The sequence below is a fragment of the Leptodactylus fuscus genome, chromosome 2 (genome assembly GCF_031893055.1).
Source record: "Leptodactylus fuscus isolate aLepFus1 chromosome 2, aLepFus1.hap2, whole genome shotgun sequence".
Taxonomy (NCBI): domain Eukaryota; kingdom Metazoa; phylum Chordata; class Amphibia; order Anura; family Leptodactylidae; genus Leptodactylus; species Leptodactylus fuscus.
The window spans coordinates 142363588-142384677 of NC_134266.1; the positions used below are offsets into that span (position 1 = coordinate 142363588).

The following is a 21090-nucleotide window of genomic DNA, read 5'->3' on the forward strand; positions in this document are numbered from 1 at the left end:
AAATTCTGTTCTTGCGTGGAACGCAGGTAAAGGAGCCGATGACGTACATCCGGTGAATGAAACGCAGGTGGGAGCTCTGCGTGAGAAGCTTTTGGTTTCCGGAGCCGCTGTCTGGCAGCTTGGTCTGTGCTCTCTGGGCTTGTCTGTTTCCGGCTGCCAGTTCCACCCGGTGCTGAACCCTTGTTTTTCAGAAGGTGAGTAGGAACAGGGGGGAAGCCGGGCACAGCGTGCCCTTGTGTCTCAGTGTAACGGGAGGAAGCAGGGAGCCGCCTGTATGAAGCAGCAGAACTCTGGAGTCATATAGTGGAGGATGCCACTCATCCATCCTATGTATTGCTTGGGATTGCGTTCTAGTGCACTCCATATTGCATGTGTAGAGATCAGGAAGGCTGCTGTGCAGAGACTGTAAAAGCCAAGAGTCAGCAGAATATAGAGGAAGAATGCCAAACCACTGACATGAATATGCCTGCAATGACTGTCAGTGCTATGTACTGGTCTCTAGAAGACTCAAGACCGAGCGAGGACATGTATAGATTCGGATAGGGGGTACAATTAGGATGTATTATAGGCAATCCTCTCCATCTACATATATAGGTGTTTATATAGGTATTCCTGCTGGGATGTTGTAGGATGTGCACTGTGTGATGTACCTGCTTATTCCAATACAGAGATGCTGTGGCCTTCCTGACCAGTATGTAGATTGGCAACCCATGTGGCAATGGGCACGCTTGAGCTTAATATTGGTGCTGGTCCTTTCTACACTTCTATATGGTATATATATTTGTTTTCTTGTTTTAGAATTAAGTAGAGAGGCTTGAGGGGATGTGCGTTTATATGGTCTGATCTGTGATTTATTTATGTTTTTTTTAATTTTTTTTTTACAATAAATGTACTGTATATAGATCTGAGCACATTTCCTAAAATAAGGAAAATAAATTCACCAGTCCATGTCCTTTAGTTGTCCAATTCTGTGTGCTTATTTAAGAAACAAACCCCCCCCGTATAATAGCTGTATTCCAGCAAATATGGCTCTGTTGGTACAGTTCCAACGCCATCACCTAGCTTTCCCAAATTTTTGGATAACAAGTTTATACTGTGTAGTTATGTGTTATAACAGAAAAGGTATTATGTATTATTTCTGGACAGCTATAAAACAGAATAGTCTAATACTAGGTACACACTAGTGTTGCTTCCCTGTTGGGGGACTTGAACAATGGAGAGGCAGACCCTATTGACTATGATTGGGTCTGTCCGGGTGTCCGTTATATTTAAACTAAAACTGGTGTAAAAAAGTTCTCCATGCCGGATCCTCTGACGATTTATGGCAGACACTGCAATGGCACAGGTGTGAACGTAGCCTAATTCAGTTTGTCCCAACATTTTCCGAAATAATACAGCAGATGCCTGGACTGTTTCACACAGTGAAGACCTGGCAGCAGTGTCTGTGATCAGAGACGTCTCAAGTGCCAAGGTTAGGTGTACCTACAGCACCTGAATGGTTCCATTGCTTTCACTCTCTCCTCTTTCCCCTCATGGAAGCATTGTGGGAGTCATTGGGTTGCTATCACAGCTGGGAGCTTTTCTGGGGCAAGCTTCAACAGTTACATGGGGATTTTACCATAAACTGCAAACCAGTAGTTATTGGAGTCTATGATCTAATGATCGCAGGTTCAAGGTCCCTAGGGGGAATAGAAAAAAAAAAGTTAAAACCTCCAAACTAAAAAAAAAAAAAAAAAAGTTTTAAAAATATTACAAATAAAAAATATGAAAATTCTAATCACACTTTCTTTCATCCTAAGGGTCCATTCACACAGAGTAAGCGTGCGCTCATTTTGGCAAAATACACGTGTAAAAAAAATACAGGTGTAAAAAATAAGACTCCCATTGACTTCAATGACATTTATTTAAACGTGTAAAAATACACATCAAAATACACATGTAAAATGTCATTGAAGTCAGTGGGAGTCTTATTTTTACACGTGTATTCTTTACACGTGTATTTTGCCAAAATGAGTGCGCGTTTACTCCGTGTGAATGGACCCTAATACACATAAAAATACGAGTCCTCCTTGTCACAAAATGTCCAGACTAAAAAATTATAAATGAATATATCCCATACAGTGACTGATGTAACAGGATAAGAGCCTAAATTGCATTTTATTTCACATATCAAAAAATAAATAAATGCAAAAAACAAAAAAATGACTGGCAGTAAGGGGTTAAAATGGCAAACTACAAGATGCAGTATTACCACTTGACATATAAGCAGGAGGCAAGGAAAGGGGAAAAAAACACATATCCATCTGTGCCCAGCATCCGGTGTCGCCTGCTACTAAGCGGTCCAGCAGCTTCCTGTGGACTTCTGGTGGAAGTCCTTGTCGCACGTGACTGCTGTGGCCAATCAGTCGTCCTTTCCTGGGGTGCTGGAGATAGGTAAGTATGTTTTATTTTTTGCAAATTACTTTTCCAGGCCTTCCTTTAGAGCTCTATAATTCCTAGACAACCTTTTTAAGTCTAGCCCACACAACCTCCATCAGAGCTTACTTTTAGCTTAAGTATTTTATTTTTTATTTTTTTTGGATAAACAAGAAAATCAAGATTAAAAACACCCGTAAAATGAAAAAAATAAAAATAAAATAAAATCCAGATGTTTGACATAATGCTTTGATATTAGAGATAAGCGAACACTGTTCGGATCAGCCGTTCCGAACAGAACGCTCCCATAGAAATGAATGGAAGCACTTTGCCGGCGGCCGTTCGCCGTGCCAGTTGCTTCCATTCATTTCTATGGGAGCGTGCTGTTCGGAACAGCTGATCTGAACAGTGTTCGCTCATCTCTATTTGATATCATTAACGCCTAATCCATACCTGTCCAGAATGAATAATGAAGTACACTATAAATAGTTCTAGGAAAATCATTGTTTTGAGTATATAAGTATTAACAAAAAGACATCATGCTAGTTGACTGTATTGCTTTATGTTTTTGTTTTTTTTATTTGATTCATTTTGAAATACATTTTTTGGGGAGGTTTTCTGCACATGCTCAGAATGAAGTCTAGGGGAAAGAGAAAAAAACAATAAACAGATCTGTCAAATATAAAATATATATATATATATATATATATATATATATATATATATATATATATATATTTTATAAAAATGTACTTATACTTATACTGGAGCAGATTTACTAATATTGCCTAGGTTTTAGATGCAAATGTAGACTGGATAGTCTTAAACTGCGCCAGATTTATCAAAGTATCTAATGCTGTTTGATAAATCTGTTGTAATATTAGACTGTCCAGTCTAATGTTTAGCAAAACGCACAAAATTTGGGCACGTGGTGTCTCTGTGTAGGCCATGGCCACTTCTGGTATTGACACCCAATGTCTCCCCTTTAGCTGTGGTTGACAGTTGCTACTTCTGTCTGCATCATGATTATCTGCTGGTAAATCTGGCAAATAAGGCCCCACCCAGTGCACTTCCAGGATCATTTGCATGTCCATCAAAAAAAACTCTCTCTGTATTGCTTTGTTGATTTACTTCTATTAAAGAGCTCTACATAGCACTATTATTGGTTTGGCAGGAATTCTGGACCTGACAGATTCCCTTTAAATGACTGAACAAACCTTAATTGATTTACATTTCTATTAAGCCATTTCTCTCACTCTGATATATATATATATATATATATATATATGTTTTTTATAGACTGATTCGCAACAAGCAGGAACCAATGCAGATGTAGGCAGCATAACTTATATGTGTGTTATTAATCGAATGGAAATCTTTGTTCCAGACCAGATTGACATGTACAAGTTACTAAATTGGTCAGGTCTGAGCTAACCTTATCAGTCATTTCATAGACAGCAGAAGTTCAAGCTTCAGAGTGAGAGAAATGGCTTAATAGAAATGTAAATCAATTAAGGTTTGTTCAGTCATTTAAAGGGAATCTGTCAGGTCCAGAATTCCTGCCAAACCAATAATAGTGCTATGTAGAGCTCTTTAATAGAAGTAAATCAACAAAGCAATACAGAGAGAGTTTTTTTTGATGGACATGCAAATGATCCTGGAAGTGCACTGGGTGGGGCCTTATTTGCCAGATTTACCAGCAGATAATCATGATGCAGACAGAAGTAGCAACTGTCAACCACAGCTAAAGGGGAGACATTGGGTGTCAATACCAGAAGTGGCCATGGCCTACACAGAGACACCACGTGCCCAAATTTTGTGCGTTTTTCTAAACATTAGACTGGACAGTCTAATATTACAACAGATTTATCAAACAGCATTAGATACTTTGATAAATCTGGCGCAGTTTAAGACTATCCAGTCTACATTTGCATCTAAAACCTAGGCAATATTAGTAAATCTGCTCCAGTATAAGTACATTTTTCTCCCTCTGTCTGGCACATACTATTACCAGTTTCATACCAGTTTTAGATGGACCCAACAGAGGAATGTGATCTAGTTAGCAATGTAAAGGCCCTAATAGGTAGTCAGATATTCAGGACTATTATCAGCACCAAGTGCTCCTTGGAATGCTCATTGACAATAGAAGCCCTGAGTATTACCCCTCATTCACATCTGCTTTTGTATTCCGTCCGGGGAAGTCCACATGAGGACCCCTCAAACGGAATACAAACGCAATTGCAAGCGCTGTGCTGTAAAAGCACACGGACCCCATAGACTATCCACAATACAAAACAAGGACAGACAGCCCAAAAAATATGAATGCAGTGCTTGCAATCCAAAATGAGACACAAACACTTTTTTTTTTTTTCTTGGGTCAAAAGCACATTGGTACGCATGCGTGCTCTTCATACTGAAGGATATGTATCTAGCACGCATCCGTGCATTCCTATAAACGCTATCTTTGGGTTTTTTTGGTTTTTTTTCCCCAGGTTAAAAGCACATTGGTACGCATGTACGCTCTTCATACTGAAAGATATGTATCCAGCACGCATGCGTGCATTCCCACAAACGCCATCTTTGTTGAGGGAAATTAGTGCCCTAAGCTTTATTATATAGATTGCACTGGAATGTTTTATATCATATCCACTCCCTTTTTTCCCCCAGCAAGCCTTTTTTCATATTGATGTTAAATGTATAGACATAGGATGTCAGCCTTTATAATTGTGTAGTTGTTTGATAAATGTTTTTAGTAGACTTTATTTATTTATGGATTTGATTAACTATTTATTTTCCAAGCTATCAGCTTCAAATACTGGAGATAGGTATTTAATACATATAATTTCATATTTTGGTCTGACATATCATGTTCGGATTACTGTGTACATTTATTTATGTCGCAGCGATTTTGAATATGCTGAATTATGGTTTTGCTGTCTTCCCACCTGTATGCATATCATTAACTTAATGACCTTCCTGTCAATCGGGAGGGGTCAGGCAGTCAGTGTTTTTATCCTTTATATTGGTGTGCATGTAGATGGTTTTTATGGCATGAATAAGGAGTCAATGCTCCGAAACACATAGGCTTTGGTCTACCGACCCACTGCCACTAATGTAATTTTAACCAGCTGTATGCTAAAAAAAATAATAAAAGCTAAGTTTTATTAAGAACAACTTCGGAGTCTACTCGTGCTGGGAGACACCATTTGCAGTTCCTCATAGACTATAATGGGGTCCATGTGCTTGCCGCACGCTGCCCGGACGAATCATGCGGACAGGAAAGTAGATTGTGAAGTACTTTCCTGTTCGCACGATCCCTGTGGAGATCTGGCAGTAAGCACACAGACCCTATTATAGTCTATGGGGGCTGTGTGCTTTTACTGCACCAGTGCTTGCACTTGCGTTTGGTATTCTGATCGGAGGGGTCTCCATGTGGACTTCCCTGGATGGAATCCAAATGCTGATGTGAACAAGGGCAAAGGTAAAATATTATCAGCAGCAAATCGCAGCGTGTCATCTGGGCAGTGCTAGGGATAATCCATCCACCTGAAAGGGGGAGAAACGATTGCAGTAGAGATTGCATGGGGCCCAATTGCAATGGGGAAGGAACAAACAAGTGCCAATAAACATGTTTCTCAGGGGATCTGGCTGCTAATACAATCTTTACTTTGGAGCACTGGAACTCCGAAGTACTTTGGTTTTCTTCCTTTACTCCAAACACATGAATATATGTTTACTAAGAGAATGGCTGTAGTTTGGGGACAGGAACAAATCTGAATTATGGCAATCTTTGTATGGTTCTAACCAATAAATTAGCACTATATAAACAGTAGGGAAAAAATTCTACCAGTAGACCTCAAGGTAGTAGATTTTATATGAGAAACTTGTTTCTACGTGTGCATCAGATTAAACTTTTCTGTAGATGTCTATGGAGAGGTGAGGAGTAGGCTGAGATAGAGAGAGAGAGCAGCTGCAACACAGGTTTAGTGGGAAGCTGAAGCTAAATACTATAGGAGTTTTCTATCATCAGTACGGGTTAGTACTTCTGCATATACGACCAGCATCCTGAAGAAGTTTTGGTGAGGGAAAGATAGCTAGGAAGAAGATTTTTATCTATTCATTGGAAAATATTTATGCATACTGGCATGTCAATCTTAAAATTCTCTACACTAGCCGAACGTGCGCTTCATCTATGAAGAGGCAAACTCTCTTCTGGGTTGTGCACATGCACTGAAATTTACACTTGGAGACGGCATAGATTTCAGGGATCATTTATGCCAGTATGATGGCAAAAATGATCATAAGTGTGATTCAACCGATAACCCAATCCGTGCCATCCCCCTTTGCAGAAAGTGTCATGGGTGGCATACAAATGACAAATTTCACAAATTTTCATGCAAAAACCTGATTTTCATAAAGATTTGTAACTTTTTTTTATGCCTTGTATAAGAGTAAAATTGACAAATTTCCCCCACTTTGTACAATGTAGACTGGCAGCTATACCATATAACATGGGATGATAATCGGTGCAAGACGCATTGGGCATAGCATTTTAGAGATTACCCGGAAATTCGGGTTTTCAAGGTCTACAGTGTCTCGAGAGGACCTGCAATAGACAGGACCTGCAATATCGCAGAGACAACGTTGGCAGCTGCATAAACCAGCGCCTCGGTCAACCACGAGTGTTCGATGAATGGATGTTACATCACCTGACCCGAGTCGTATGGGGCTCTTGACGATTTGAATGTGGAGCACCAGAACCCCATTTCCACTACGATTGTACGCGAGAACTGCACTGCATAGGCTTCAACTGTCGACACCTGTTCCGTGTCCCTTTGCTGATGCTGCAACAGAGAGCTTGAAGACTGGCATGGGCCCGTAACTATCGTCATTGGAGCATGGAACAGTTGTAGCATGTGGAATGGTCTGGTGAATCACGGTTCCAGTTGTACAGAGCCGATGGGCGTGTGAGAGTGTGGTGTATGCCCCATGAAGCCATGGATCCTGCATGCCAGCAGGGACGTGTCCAGGCGGGAGATGGCTCCGTCATGTTTTGGGCCATGTTTACATGGTCGCAATTGGGCCCCATTGTCCGGGTGCAGGGATCAATGACCAGGGCTCGATACGTGCAACTTATGGCAGACCATCTGCACCCCTCTCTGGTGTTGGAGTTCCCAGATGGGGATGCTGTGTACCAACAGGACAATGCAACATGTCATCACTTGTTGGTGCCAGGGGATTGGCTTAATGAACACACCAGTGACCTCACGACCCTCGATTGGCCTGCCTGCTCGCCTGACCTCAACCCAATAGAGCATTTAGAGTATTGTATAATTTATTTATTTTCTTGCAAGTAGTACATGGTTTTATGTGAAAGGCCAAGATAGTAGCACAAAATAGACAGCTGATACTTGGGGACCCAAAAGACAGAGACTTTCTGCTAAAAAAAAAAAAAAAATACCTGCTGACCCCATAGACTAATGGGGATCCTGGGTGTCAATTGGGACCAGCAGTTTTATAGGTAGAGAGATTTTTCTCTTCGCCAATTTTAGACAGAATCTGCAGAGACTCCTACTGAGACTCCCAATGCATATGTAAATCTAGCTTTGTTCCTCGACCACGGACAACTTTTTTGCTAGTTTTATAGACATACTTCCAAAGTGTCTGATGTAATTAAAAAAAAAAGTTCACTTCTTGCCATTAATTTCGGCACATTGCCACTGTCACCGAAAGTTAGGGACGGTGTTCCTCACAGCCCAGCGATGGTGCTACGCTATATGGCCTGACCTTCTAATAGTGGGGAGATATTAACAGCACTGATATCTCCAGCATCGGGGCATGTAACAGTAAAACACGCCCCCTCTCCACCCACAGGAGCAGAATACTGCGCATGTTACATCTCGCTAGAGTCCCTGAAGTTAGTCCCTATACATATAACGGGGAAAAGTGAAAGTGCTGAGGGGAAAACAACAGTTGTGACTGACAGGGATGGATTATAGCGACGGCGCCAAAGAGTCGCTGCTATAGGGGCCGCACCACCACACACAAACACCATATAAGCATCACAAAGACAGCACACCTACACCAACCCACAAGCACAACATCACACAAATACCACAACACGCCATACAAACACCAGACCACTCTAGACACACACAACACAAACACCACCCCAAAAATATCACATCATCCCATAAATACCACACACGCAAACACACTCAGATGGATGCACAAGGCTGAACAGAGCACATGCATACTCACACACAACTACCGCATGCATGGATACTTGCACTGTGCACGCACAAACACATGGAACACATCCGCATATACACGGACCACATGCATGCACACACTTACGCGCATACCTATACATGGACCCTCACACGTGCATGCACACAAGCATACATACACATGGATCACATGTGTACACACATACATGCACGCACTGACAAAACATGTCTGGTATCCTTAGTGGCTGCTTGCACACTACAGTATTTTTCAGAGGCCTCTGGGCTCTGGATTTGGTGGTTCCATATACTGCTTTGTACACAAAGCTGTGAATTTTGCAGGATTCATAGAAGTCTATGGAAATGTAGAATCCACAGCCTGGAGACCCGTGAAAAATAATGTAGTATGGGGGCAACACGGTGGCTCAGTGGTTAGCACTGAAGCCTTGCAGCGCTGGAGTCCTGGGTTCAAATCCTGGCAGAGACAACATCTGCAAAGAGTTTGTATGTTCTCCCCATGTTTGCGTGGATTTCCTCCCATACTCTGAAAAACATACTTATAGGGAAAAATGTACATTGTGACCCCAATATGGGGATCCCAATTTACATTTAAAAAATAAAAAATACTGTATTCTGCAAACAGCCTTACTTAGCAGAAATATTGGTCAGGCGAAAACTGCCTCATAGTAAAATTGTCATTATTGCTTACTATACAGGGAGCTTTCATCACTGAAGCCCTACAATGGATAGTTGTGTAACTGGAAACCAATTTTTCTCTTTGGTCCGTGAACTACTTATAGATTACACTGGTGGGAGGGGGAAGGGTTGCATTATGTTATTAATTGGGTGTAAATGCTTTATATGTTTGTGGAAGGTGCATACATTTTAATTTTTGATAAAAAAAAAATAAAAAATTCAAAGTTCAAAAAATAGTTGTAATAGTTTATACTACATAATATGTAGTGTAAAATCCATAAAAATGTTGAAATTTAAAAAAAAAGTTGTTGTTCACATCAATGTTACTTAGTTCAGAAAGGTCCCTATTAAAATTTAACTTTTATTGCTTATATTTAAAACACGAAAATCCCCAAGTGAAATGAGTGAAAACTAGCTCTGCTGGGCCTATTTTCATGTATCAGAGTTACCTTTAGGGTTACATTAGCCGTGGTGTTCAACCCTCATTTAAATGTTTTGAGTTTACCACTTTTAGTGCTTGCAAACAAAAAACCCTATACTAGGATCAGATAACCCTATAACCAACACCAGCATACTAGTATAAAAACATTGGAATGTCATTTAGACAACATTGTAGCTAAATCAATTATGGTGAGTAAATAATGGTGAGTCCTGTCTTAGTGATGTTGCTGTTGCTGTTGCTGCTGGTCTCGTCGATCCTATGGGACCAGGCTGCTACACATAGGTCCCTCACCTAATAAGTACTATGATATAAATTGCCTCGACGCGTTTCCCTAACTGTTCATCAGGAGGTAAGTAAATTTAGCACAATCGCATAATAGATGTGCGGTTAAATGATTTAATCACCAAAGCAAAGGAATTTTCATCTGATTCAGAATTTCAGAAAAAAGAGAAAGATCTACAGGCCAATATTGAGAAATTTGTACAACTCATAAAGGTTAGGAAACACTATCAATTTTCCAGAGACCTGAGTGACTATAAAGACAACCGGGCATATGCAGATCTACATAAGATCCCGTCTAGTAGTAATGTGTCCTCATCAGACTATGACACTTCTGATAGCGAAAGAACTACACGAAGTAAAGAAAGAAGGGGAAGGGGACGTGGAAACACACAAAATAACAGGGGTAGATGGAGGAGGGAGGCACAACAACAGGGAACTGAAAGAACTCCTGGACAGACTGGAAATGGGGGTGGAAGTGGGGTAGGCAGGTTTTTAGGTCAAACTCCAACTATTACAAATTACCTTCTAAGAACCAGGGCAGATCCGACAGCTCATTAATTGACCTCCCACACCAACCCGGCACTGATTTTGAACAGAGAAATGCACATGAACATAGGGATGCTCTTCAGATTATTAATCTATCAAGCCGTAAACTGAGTAAAGATGAAGAAAAAGTGTTGACTAGGGGTTTATCATTCGTTCCAAGTATTAGTTTCAACCACTTTGAATGGGTAAAGGACACCATCCTGTTCACAAGGAAACTCAAGTGGTCGAAATATATGAACACAATTGAACGCGCCCAAGCGCGTGACTTGGGAGTAGAACCGTCAGACCTGGCAGGGATCAGAACCTTAGAAAGTCTGCATTTAGAAGGCCAGGGAGAGTCTGTACCACTACAACTAACATCTTTACGTTTAAAAAATAAAAAAAATCCCCCCCCTTGCGACACAAAAATCATAGACACTTTTGAAAAACTTGTCATTGATGGTCTAGACAAACTGTCTAAAAATTTAGGATACAAACGTGATAATCTGCCCAAGAGCGAAAGGTTGGCATTACAGAACCTGGAGACAGATAAATCTATCATAGTGAAAGCGGCAGACAAGGGGGGGAACTTGGTGGTGTTAGATAGAAACCATTACATTGATATATGCACAAGCATTCTATCTGATCCCGATGCATATAGGATACTCCCCAATGATCCAACGGAAGATTTTGCTGCTGAACTAACTGAAATCTTGGATCGGGCCAAAAGCAATGGCTTGATCACACAGACTGAATGGCAATACATGATCCCTGCGTGCCCCCGGGTCCCTACTTTCTACATCTTACCCAAAATACACAAAGGGTATTCGCCATTAAAGGGCCGTCCCATTGTCTCGGGCATAGGGGGGCTAACACAGGGTGCAAGCGAATATGTTGACGAAGTATTACGCTCGTTCGTCTTGGCACTACCCTCCTATGTCCGAGACACGATGGATGTCCTCCGGCATTTGGAGGGCATCCAGATACCATCTGGGGCGGCCCTGGCGACCCTTGATGTGGAGGCGCTCTACAGCCCCATCCCCCATGATTTGGGGTGTGGGACTGTGGGGCGCTTCCTGGGGACCCCGGGGGCACGTTTTAGGGACCACAGTGACTTCATACTGGAACTATTACGTTTTATTCTTTCCCATAACATCTTTCTTTTTAATGGCAAGGTTTATCATCAGCGGCGGGGCACCGCGATGGGGTGCCCCGCCGCGCCGACCTATGCTAACCTATACTTAGGTTTTTGGGAGGAAACTGTGGTCTTCAGTGACGATTTCGAACAGTGGGCAGAGTATATTGTCCTATGGCTTCGTTTTATCGACGACGTCATAATCATCTGGTCCTGGACTCATGAGCAATTCAATCAGTTCACTGAGCATCTGAATGTCAACGACTTAAACCTTCACTTTACCTCAGCAATACATGATAGGCAAATTTCATTTTTAGACATTACCATCACGGTTACGGAACAAAATACTCTGGAGACAAGTCTCTTTAGGAAAGATACGGCGACCAACTCGCTACTTGCTTGGGACAGTCATCACCCTATGGCCCTAAAATGGGGCATTCCAAAAGGGCAATTCTTACGAGTGCGAAGGAACTGTTCCTCGATAAGGGAATTTGACAAACACAGTGAGGCTTTGACACAGAGATTTGTATCTAGAGGCTATCCAGTGAGTCTACTCAGCAAGTCTAGGGAAATGGCGAGATGCACTCCAAGGGAAACCCTCCTGACTCCAAAAACAAAAGAAGAAACAACACAGGTCACCCGAATGATAGGGACATACAACAAATATACAAAGGAAATTAACCATATTTTCAATACCTATTGGGGTATTCTCCTACAGGATGAGGATACAAAAAAAATCATTACTCCCCATCCATCTATCACCTTTAGGGTGCATTCACACTGAGTAAACGCTAGCTTATTTTGTAGAGTAAAATTACACTTGTAAATTTTGCTATCCCATTGACTTCAATGACATTTTACAGGCGTATTTTTACAGGCGTATTTTTTACAGGCGTATTTTTACACTTGTAAAAAAATATCATTGAAGTCAATGGGATAGCAAAATTTACAAGTGTAATTTTACTCTACAAAATAAGCTAGCGTTTACTCAGTGTGAATGCACCCTTAGGAGGGGACGAAATGTGGCAGATCTAGTGACAAGTAGCCATCTCCATCCAGGCCCAATAGAAGAAACATGGCTCTCTAAATCCCGTGTTATGGGCACTTATAAGTGTGGGTCCTGCAGGGCTTGCGCATATATTAGAAAGTGCACAGAGGTAACAGCACATGTGACTGGCAAAATCTTTAAAATCCGCCAGTTTATTAACTGTCGAAGCGAAGGCATTATATATGCGACGACCTGCGCCTGCAATATCAACTATATCGGAAAAACCAAGCGAGAGTTTCGCCGACGGGTACTAGACCACATTGGGGATATTGTACATCAGCGAGATACCCCAGTGGCAAATCATGTGTGGGGCCACCACAGGGGAGACCCTTTTGCCATCCAATTCCAGGGGCTGGAAAGAGTCCCCCGTTCCATTAGGCGAGGTGACTGGGAGGGATGGATCCTAAAGAAGGAGACTCAGTGGATTTTCCGCTTCAAATCCATAAAGCCGGGGGGTTTAAATGAATCTATTTCATTTTTGCCATTCCTGTAAAACTTCCCTGTCTTCATTATTTAGACGCCATTGAGGTGTAATTTTCATCTGTTTCCCGATATGAACGCACGCGTGTGTGGTGACTCTTTTCCACGGTGCAAATTAGAAGGGACTAAAATTCTGAATTCTGGAAGATAAGGGTATCTCTGATCTACGGTTTATCATGCTATTGATATATTAAAAACCTTTCAAAAATTCTCTGAAGAGTTTCTCTTTCAAAAATAAAATTGGTTGAGCTATGTGAATAGTAATGTATCTGTAACTGTCTGCTAGACCTGTAAAGCAATGGATTAGTGTTATAAGAAAGAGACATACATAGGGGAGTAAACAGAACCCTTTATTGGCACATAAAGGATGTAGTCATAACATCTTAAATGAAAAACCTGTAGAACACATAAGATTTAAGACACTCGTTCTTCAGGAAGTTCATGCACATAGCAGGATACTACTATGCGGCTGCCAGGCGGCATCTTGCGCTACGGGTTGATACAAACGGGACCTGAGTAGTGGAAATCGGAGACTACGGCCATATACCATCTTAAAGTGTCACCCAGTCTGTATGTCTCTGAGCTACTGCATACCTAGGTCCATCGCTACAATTGATCGGTGTAGCAAATCTCAGGAGCGGAAGACATCTATTCACACTTACCAGCATTCATCATGGTACGAGCGGCGATGTGTGCTTTAACTAAGTACTCGCGCATGCGCGAGTCCCGAACCTCTGCCGTCCTTGCAGAGTATACACGCCTTCTGTGTGGGCTCGTTCCCTCGGCGGTAATGGATTGGGCCGCGGAGGGCAGAGGGCGTGTCCAAGAGAGGCGGACACTCGGGCGCTCTAGCTATTTAGAGCCGAGCCCGAACAGAGACCAGCGTCAATCCCTTAAGTAACGGGGCCAACCCTCATGGTCCCGTGAACTGCGGTTTTAACCGCACATCTATTATGCGATTGTGCTAAATTTACTTACCTCCTGATGAACAGTTAGGGAAACGCGTCGAGGCAATTTATATCATAGTACTTATTAGGTGAGGGACCTATGTGTAGCAGCCTGGTCCCATAGGATCGACGAGACCAGCAGCAACAGCAACATCACTAAGACAGGACTCACCATTATTTACTCACCATAATTGATTTAGCTACAATGTTGTCTAAATGACATTCCAATGTTTTTATACTAGTATGCTGGTGTTGGTTATAGGGTTATCTGATCCTAGTATAGGGTTTTTTGTTTGCAAGCACTAAAAGTGGTGAACTCAAAACATTTAAATGAGGGTTGAACACCACGGCTAATGTAACCCTAAAGGTAACTCTGATACATGAAAATAGGCCCAGCAGAGCTAGTTTTCACTCATTTCACTTGGGGATTTTCGTGTTTTAAATATAAGCAATAAAAGTTAAATTTTAATAGGGACCTTTCTGAACTAAGTTACAAAAATTTTCCCTATACCCTGTGTATTCCTTCTCACATCAATGTTACTACAAATTAGTAAAATGCCAAAATAATAAAAATTTAAAGTGGGGGAAAAAAAAGATTTGCTGTAGCGCTCCGAAAATGTCAATTTCAGTGTGAAACTGAAAATTTTACTTTAGCTAGCATAACCAGCAATTTAACGTATTTTCTGTGAGCGAAGCCGCAGGTATTCTACTAGTATATATATTTATATATATATGGGAAGAATATGCAAATATGTCTTCCATGATGTAATTAGGAAGTCACTGCCTCAGTCATGCAGTCCAATAGAGGGCGCTACCTGAGTATGTGCAAGTCTGTCTTCCATGATGTAATTATAAAGACAGAGCCTCAGTCATGCAACCCAATAGAGGCTTTCCCATGAATGGAAGTGATTGCCTATCCATGGGATAAGAGATAACTTCCAGATGAATGGAAGTCCGACCACTCCGACTCCCACTGATTCGGACAATCGGGGACTTTCGTCCTACTTTTTCAATGGAGCAGTGCACTCTCCACTCCGTTCAGTGGAAGTGCCAGAGATAGCCAAAGTACAGAGCTCAGCTATCTGTTATATATTGTGCATGATGTCATGATCTGCAGAACTAACAATCCGCAACATTCCATGACTTCTGCAGCGTTTTTTTCTTTTCAACATTATATCTTTATTAAAAATAAAACCACAACATGTCAGTTACATAATGCACAAAATAAGGAGTATCCGGTGATAGGACACAATGAAGCCGGCAGATCATATCGGTGCAATAGGGAAAGGAGTCAATGAAATATTTTAGTAAATAAAGGTTCCAGCATATCAATGGCTTGTAATAAATAAAGTGGAGGAGAGAATAAATCCCAGTCTCATTTTGTTACTAATCTGAAATGTGCAGGACAGCGTTCACTCTAATCCTAGCACTGAGGCTTTGGTAGAGAATCAGTATGAGTGGCAGTAAGAAAAAACAGTTAACTTTATCAAAGGCCTTTTCAGAGTAATAGAAATAGGAATATTTTAGCCGATTTGGCATGTTCAATAAGCCTAATCACGTTCGATGTATTATCTCTGCTCTGTCTGTTGTGTACAAATCCAGTCTGTTCCATCCCTATGAGCAAGGGCAGAAGGGGGCCATTTAAGGTCCGAATTAAGTGGGGCATTTACCTATTATAGTTTATAGGCCTATATCGCACAGTTGCAGATCTTTGCCGTCCTAGTCCGTATTAAAGCAGAATTAGAAAACATGGCTCATGTCTTCTCAGGAAGTGGTATCATGTCCATTGGTCATATGGCCATATTGCAGCTTATTCCCATTCACTTTACTGGGTCTGAGCTGTAGCATTGCCACAAGGCCAACAGATGTGAGGTCACTTCCTTTCAAGAAGATGCCATGTTTTTTAATTCTGACTCTCAAAGTTGCAGAGTGTTGCAGCAATTATCTGCGTGTGTTTTCCAGTAGCCTCCTTCTCCATAGCCTAATATGTAAAAGGTAACTGCCTGATAAATGGACAAGGGGGAATCTACCACTTGTCCTAATCATAATTAATTGCTATCGCCTCATTACAGAACACATTACTTTGATATATAACAAAGGCATGCTTTTTTCTATGTCACTTTTATAGAGTATGTATATTTTCTTGCAGGAGGAAGGATGATGTCATATAGGTGGGGAGATCAACTGTCACTGCAAAGGGTGGTAGGAGTCTGAGTGGCAAAAGCCCGCCCCTAGTGCACTAACTGCCTCATTTACATAATACTCGAAAGTTGTTTTTTCTCTAAATCTACTATAGGGATAAGCCTTACAGAGGTATATTATTTATTACTGTAATGTGCTGTGTAGCATGGTGGAGATAGGTGAATAGATGATAGACTCCCTATAAAAGGAGTTTGTCAGCAGCGTTGCTAAACAAACCACAGGACTTGGCAGTGCTAATGAATCAACACATTGGCGCTTTTCTTTCCCCTTGCCTCATTCCCCCTTCCAGCAACAATGTCCTCACCCTGGCATTCCCCCGCCTCCACCTGAGTCTGTCAGCTCTGAATTAAGAGACGCAATGTACTGCGTATGCATGCTCTGCTGTACCCAGAAGAAAATGATCAGGCTTTATCTGCTTTATAGGCATCCCATTACATGCGCAAAGTGCCTCTCAATTTGGAGCTCGTTGACTCAGGGGAGGCGAGGGAAGGCCAGGGTCATGTCTGAGTTTGCAGTGAGCTTGCGCAGGTTGACAGATGGTCATGCGAAACACTACAAACACTTCAGCTGAAAATATGTAAACCGGACGTTTGTGGTATTTTTAAGCCATAAAAACTGATGTGTATGGCCATCTTTAGACATGTCCTGTACATAGAGCCTTATACGGAGAAGTCCAGGCTTTTTAATCCCTTTGGGTTGTTAGACAGACTTCATAGAAATCTTATTTTCAGTTCTGTTCACACTTTGCATCTTGATGAAGCTTCAGCTGGGAATAAAGACTTGCTGTCCACAGTCTTGTGCTGTGTTCTAGCCCCGATTTCTCTCTTACTGGCAGCATGCTGATACTTGTCATCAGGATTGTAAAGATTTTGTGCTGTCACCTACCAGACACAGCCTCTATTGTTTTGCTATTAAAATGGAAACTTGGTTTTTTGCTGCTTGTTGCCGAGTGTTCCTGCTTTGCATGCTGTCCTCATTTCTGCAGCAGGATTGTCCTGTACATTTGTCTCCGTGTCACTTTATTAGCACCATTACGAACAAAATAGCAGTCTGCATGCTTAAATACCCCAGTATTGCAAGCAATGTAATAACCAACACTTTTTAAAGCTTACATACTTATTCCTTTTCAGAAAGGTAAATTATAGGTATGTATCTTGGCTAGTATGTCATGGGGGGGAACAAAAAGTTCAAGATTAGATGATTACTAGAAATGAGCGAACAGTGTTCGACCAAGTGCATGTTCAATCAGATATCAGGCTGTTCGAGATATTCGAGTCGAACACCAGGTGGCAAACTCACTAAAAATTCGTATCCCCTCTCACCTTCCTTGGCGCTTTTTTGCACCAAAAACTGTGCAGGGGAGGTGGGACAGGAACTACGACAACGGAGGCATCGGAAAAAGTAATTGGCAAAATCAGGTGACCTCCAATTTATACAAATAGTGGATTTAATATCCGGTTCATATGAGACTGTGAACTATGTGACTGTGAGACAGGGATCGATGTACTGTCAGGGTTAGCTAGGGATTACCTTGATTTAGGTGGGAATGTCACTCACCCAGCTCTTTGGGGCTCTATCTGGTTGGGATCCCTGTCAGCTTGCGATATGCACGAGCTGACTTTTTCCCATAGGAATATATTGACCATTGTTGATTGGCCGAATGCCATACAGAGTACAGCATTCGGCCAATCAACGCTGGTTCTGCCATAGGCTCGTCTGTGAGGAGGCAGGGTCTAAGATCGGATCAGAATGGAGACTGCTGTGGACCGATCTTAGACTCCGCTTCCTCCGGCAGAACCAGCATTGATTGGCCGAATGCTGTACTCTGTATGGCATTCGGCCAATCAACGCTGGTCAATGCATTCCTATGGGAAAAAAATCAGTACTCCTACACCGGAAATGAAGCAGAGCTGAGTGTACGCTGAACCCTGCTGCACACTCAGCTCTGCTCAGATCAATATTCTGATCTGATTCGGATGTGACTTGCATATCTCTAGCAGTGTCTCTATGTATTACTGTGCAAACCTTTTTCTTTTCCCCTAGCTGCTTTTATCCTTCCAAAAATTTGACATACTTCATTTTGTAACAAAACGAATAACAAGATGTTTTACTCCATTTTCCTGACTTTTATAATACCTTTACAATACCCGAAAACCTATGTATATATATAAAGAAGTTCAGTGCCAAGATGTCAGGGTAACTAGATGCCCAGATGATGTCAGTGATGTTATACATGTGCTAGAACATTATTAATGGTTTCAGTTATTTAATGTAACAGTATAAAGGTTACATAATAATCATGTTGTGATGTCACGATATGGTAAATGCTAATATTCTGCTTTTGTCTGTGTTTTGTAGGTAGCTGAAGAAAAGGTGCAAACATGACTGATTCAAAGTATTTCACCACAAACAAGAAAGGTGTGGTATTTTTTTAATGTATTATCATACATTTTTGAATTTAACTGATGAAAGGGACCTTTTTGGGAAATTTTTAAATAAACATCACTTGGGGGCTTGCCGAATACGTCATTAATAGCCAGGTCCCATTGCACAGTTTACTAGCAGTAGCAGTGAACACTGAGGAGGAGGTAGGAGGCAGAGTGACTTTTTGGTTCCGATCACGTGATTCGTTGTTGGAACAAGCTCGGAAATCCATGGTTTGTCTTTAATAGAAATCAGGTAAATGTTGAAACCCTCCCGGGAAAAGTCCTTTAGGCTAAGGCCTCACGTTGCAGAAATGCAGCTTTTTTTTGTTGCAGATTTTGTTGCGTTTTTTGAGCCAAAGCCAAGAATGGATACAAAAGGAATGGGAAATATAAAGAAAGATCTTATACTTCTCCCTTATTCTCAATTCACGCCTGGCTTTGGCACAAAAAACCGCAGCAAAATCTGCAACAAAAAAGCTGTGTTTCCACAAGTCCATAGCCTAAAGCTAGGCTCCATGTTGTGGAAATGCAGCTTTTTTATTGCAAATTTTCCTGTGCTTTTTTGAGCCAAACACAGGAGTGGATTGAGCAGAAGGTAGAAATATAAGAGCAATAGAAATATAAGACCACCGGTCTTTTGGCTGGGGAGCGGTATTCAGTATCCTGTTCGCTCAGGTCTGTGGTCCAAAGCTTGATACCTCCTCTAGATCTACCTACTGGAACTGGGAGCCATCTTCTTGGTCCCTATCTGACCGAACCTCTTCCCTCCTGGGCATTTGTTTGAAGTCCACCCTGCCAACTCTGCCGCAGTTACCTGCTTGATCCTACAGGGAGGTACTAGGAGCTGTGTGGCCTTGCTGTAGCCGCCTGCTCTCGGCTTTGGGCGGAGCGTCTTGTTCCAGCTCTGTTGGCTGTCCATGTGGTTGGTTCTCCAGAAGATCTTTTTACACTTGTGCCCCTAGTTGGGCAGTCCTGGCTTAGAGCTCCTTGCCTCTCGCTTCGTAGTCAGGCTCAAGGACTCTCAGGCCACTGTCGCCTTCGTGATTTCCTTGTTGAACTTCCACCTTCTGACCTGTTCCCTCCTTTTCTCTTCCCCCTCGAGTTCTCTAGAAGCTCAAGACCAAGGGAGTTTCAGCCATCTTGGTAGCCCCAAATTTGTGCCACAGGGCCTGGTACACATATCTCATGTTACTGCTGGCAGCCACTCACTCCTTGGCCTCTTACTCTGTTACTCGCCCTCTTTCTGAGCACCACTTTTTCACCTTTCTGCAGCTGCGTTTACCAGCGTGGCTGTTTATGACAATGTCCTGAGGCTACACAGTTTTTAGGAGACTGGGAGGGAAAAGAATTAAACAAGCAATTCCACAATCTTCTTTCTATGCTTTGAATTTGTTCTGTTTTTTTGTATGGCTTATATAACCTGATAGTTATTTTCTTTGTTGATATCATTATCACTACCGAATTTTTATTTATTTTTTGCCTTTGCAGTTTTCATAATCCTTAACTTTATTATTTTTCTTGCAATGGAAAGTGTGAGGGATTTTTTTTTTTACAGTGAGATTTGAGGTTTTTATTGGTGCCAATTTTGAAATTTAAAATTTTTTAATCCCTTTTAACACAAGTGACCAGACAAATAAACAGTAATTCTGCCATTTTTTGAAGTTGTATTGCTCAGGTCATTATGGACATGTCAATACTCTATATGCATATTATATTTTAATGTTTTATTATCTAGAAAACTTTTTGGGATTGGAGACAGTTTTATTTCTGAACATTTTTTTTTATATAAAACTTTAATCATATTTTTATTACCTTTAGGGGGTTTCATATTGCAGTCTTCTGAACTCTTAAACTGGGTAGGGAGTTAGGTAGAGCATACTATGGATATTCCCAAAGGTCGACCTGGAGATCTTGCCACCCTGTGGTTGTGTTTGCAGAGGTGCTGATAGCGAATGGAGGTACCTCCCTTTCTTCTGAAGTCATTAAATGCAGATGTCAGTATTGACCATACCACACCAGGCTCAGTTGTACTGTATGTACAAAGTTGATGAAGATATGTCTTGAAGAAATGGTAATTTAATTATTAATAAGGGGAAATCCTGTATTACATTACTAGAGTTTCTTCCTTAGACTAGGCTCACATCTACGCTGGCTAGATGTCCACAAGATTACCCAAACTATGGCGAGGCCGACCACCGAAACAGTGGTTACCTGTGGACAACGGCAGACCCCATAGAATATATTAGGGTCCGTTAGGTGTCCGCT

General features: G+C 41.5%; 1 protein-coding gene across 2 annotated transcripts in view; it reads left to right on the forward strand.

The window, feature by feature from the left end:
• The first annotated feature begins 73 nt into the window (after positions 1–73).
• AP2B1 (adaptor related protein complex 2 subunit beta 1) overlaps positions 74–21090 on the forward strand; it is an 85960-nt gene continuing 64943 nt past the window's right edge. For both annotated transcript variants that reach the window (XM_075264756.1, XM_075264757.1), the window contains exons 1-2: positions 74–194; positions 18758–18817. In XM_075264756.1, the coding sequence (XP_075120857.1) occupies positions 18781–18817 (37 nt within the window). In that variant the 5' untranslated portion in view covers positions 74–194; positions 18758–18780. The remainder of the gene's footprint in view (positions 195–18757; positions 18818–21090) is intronic.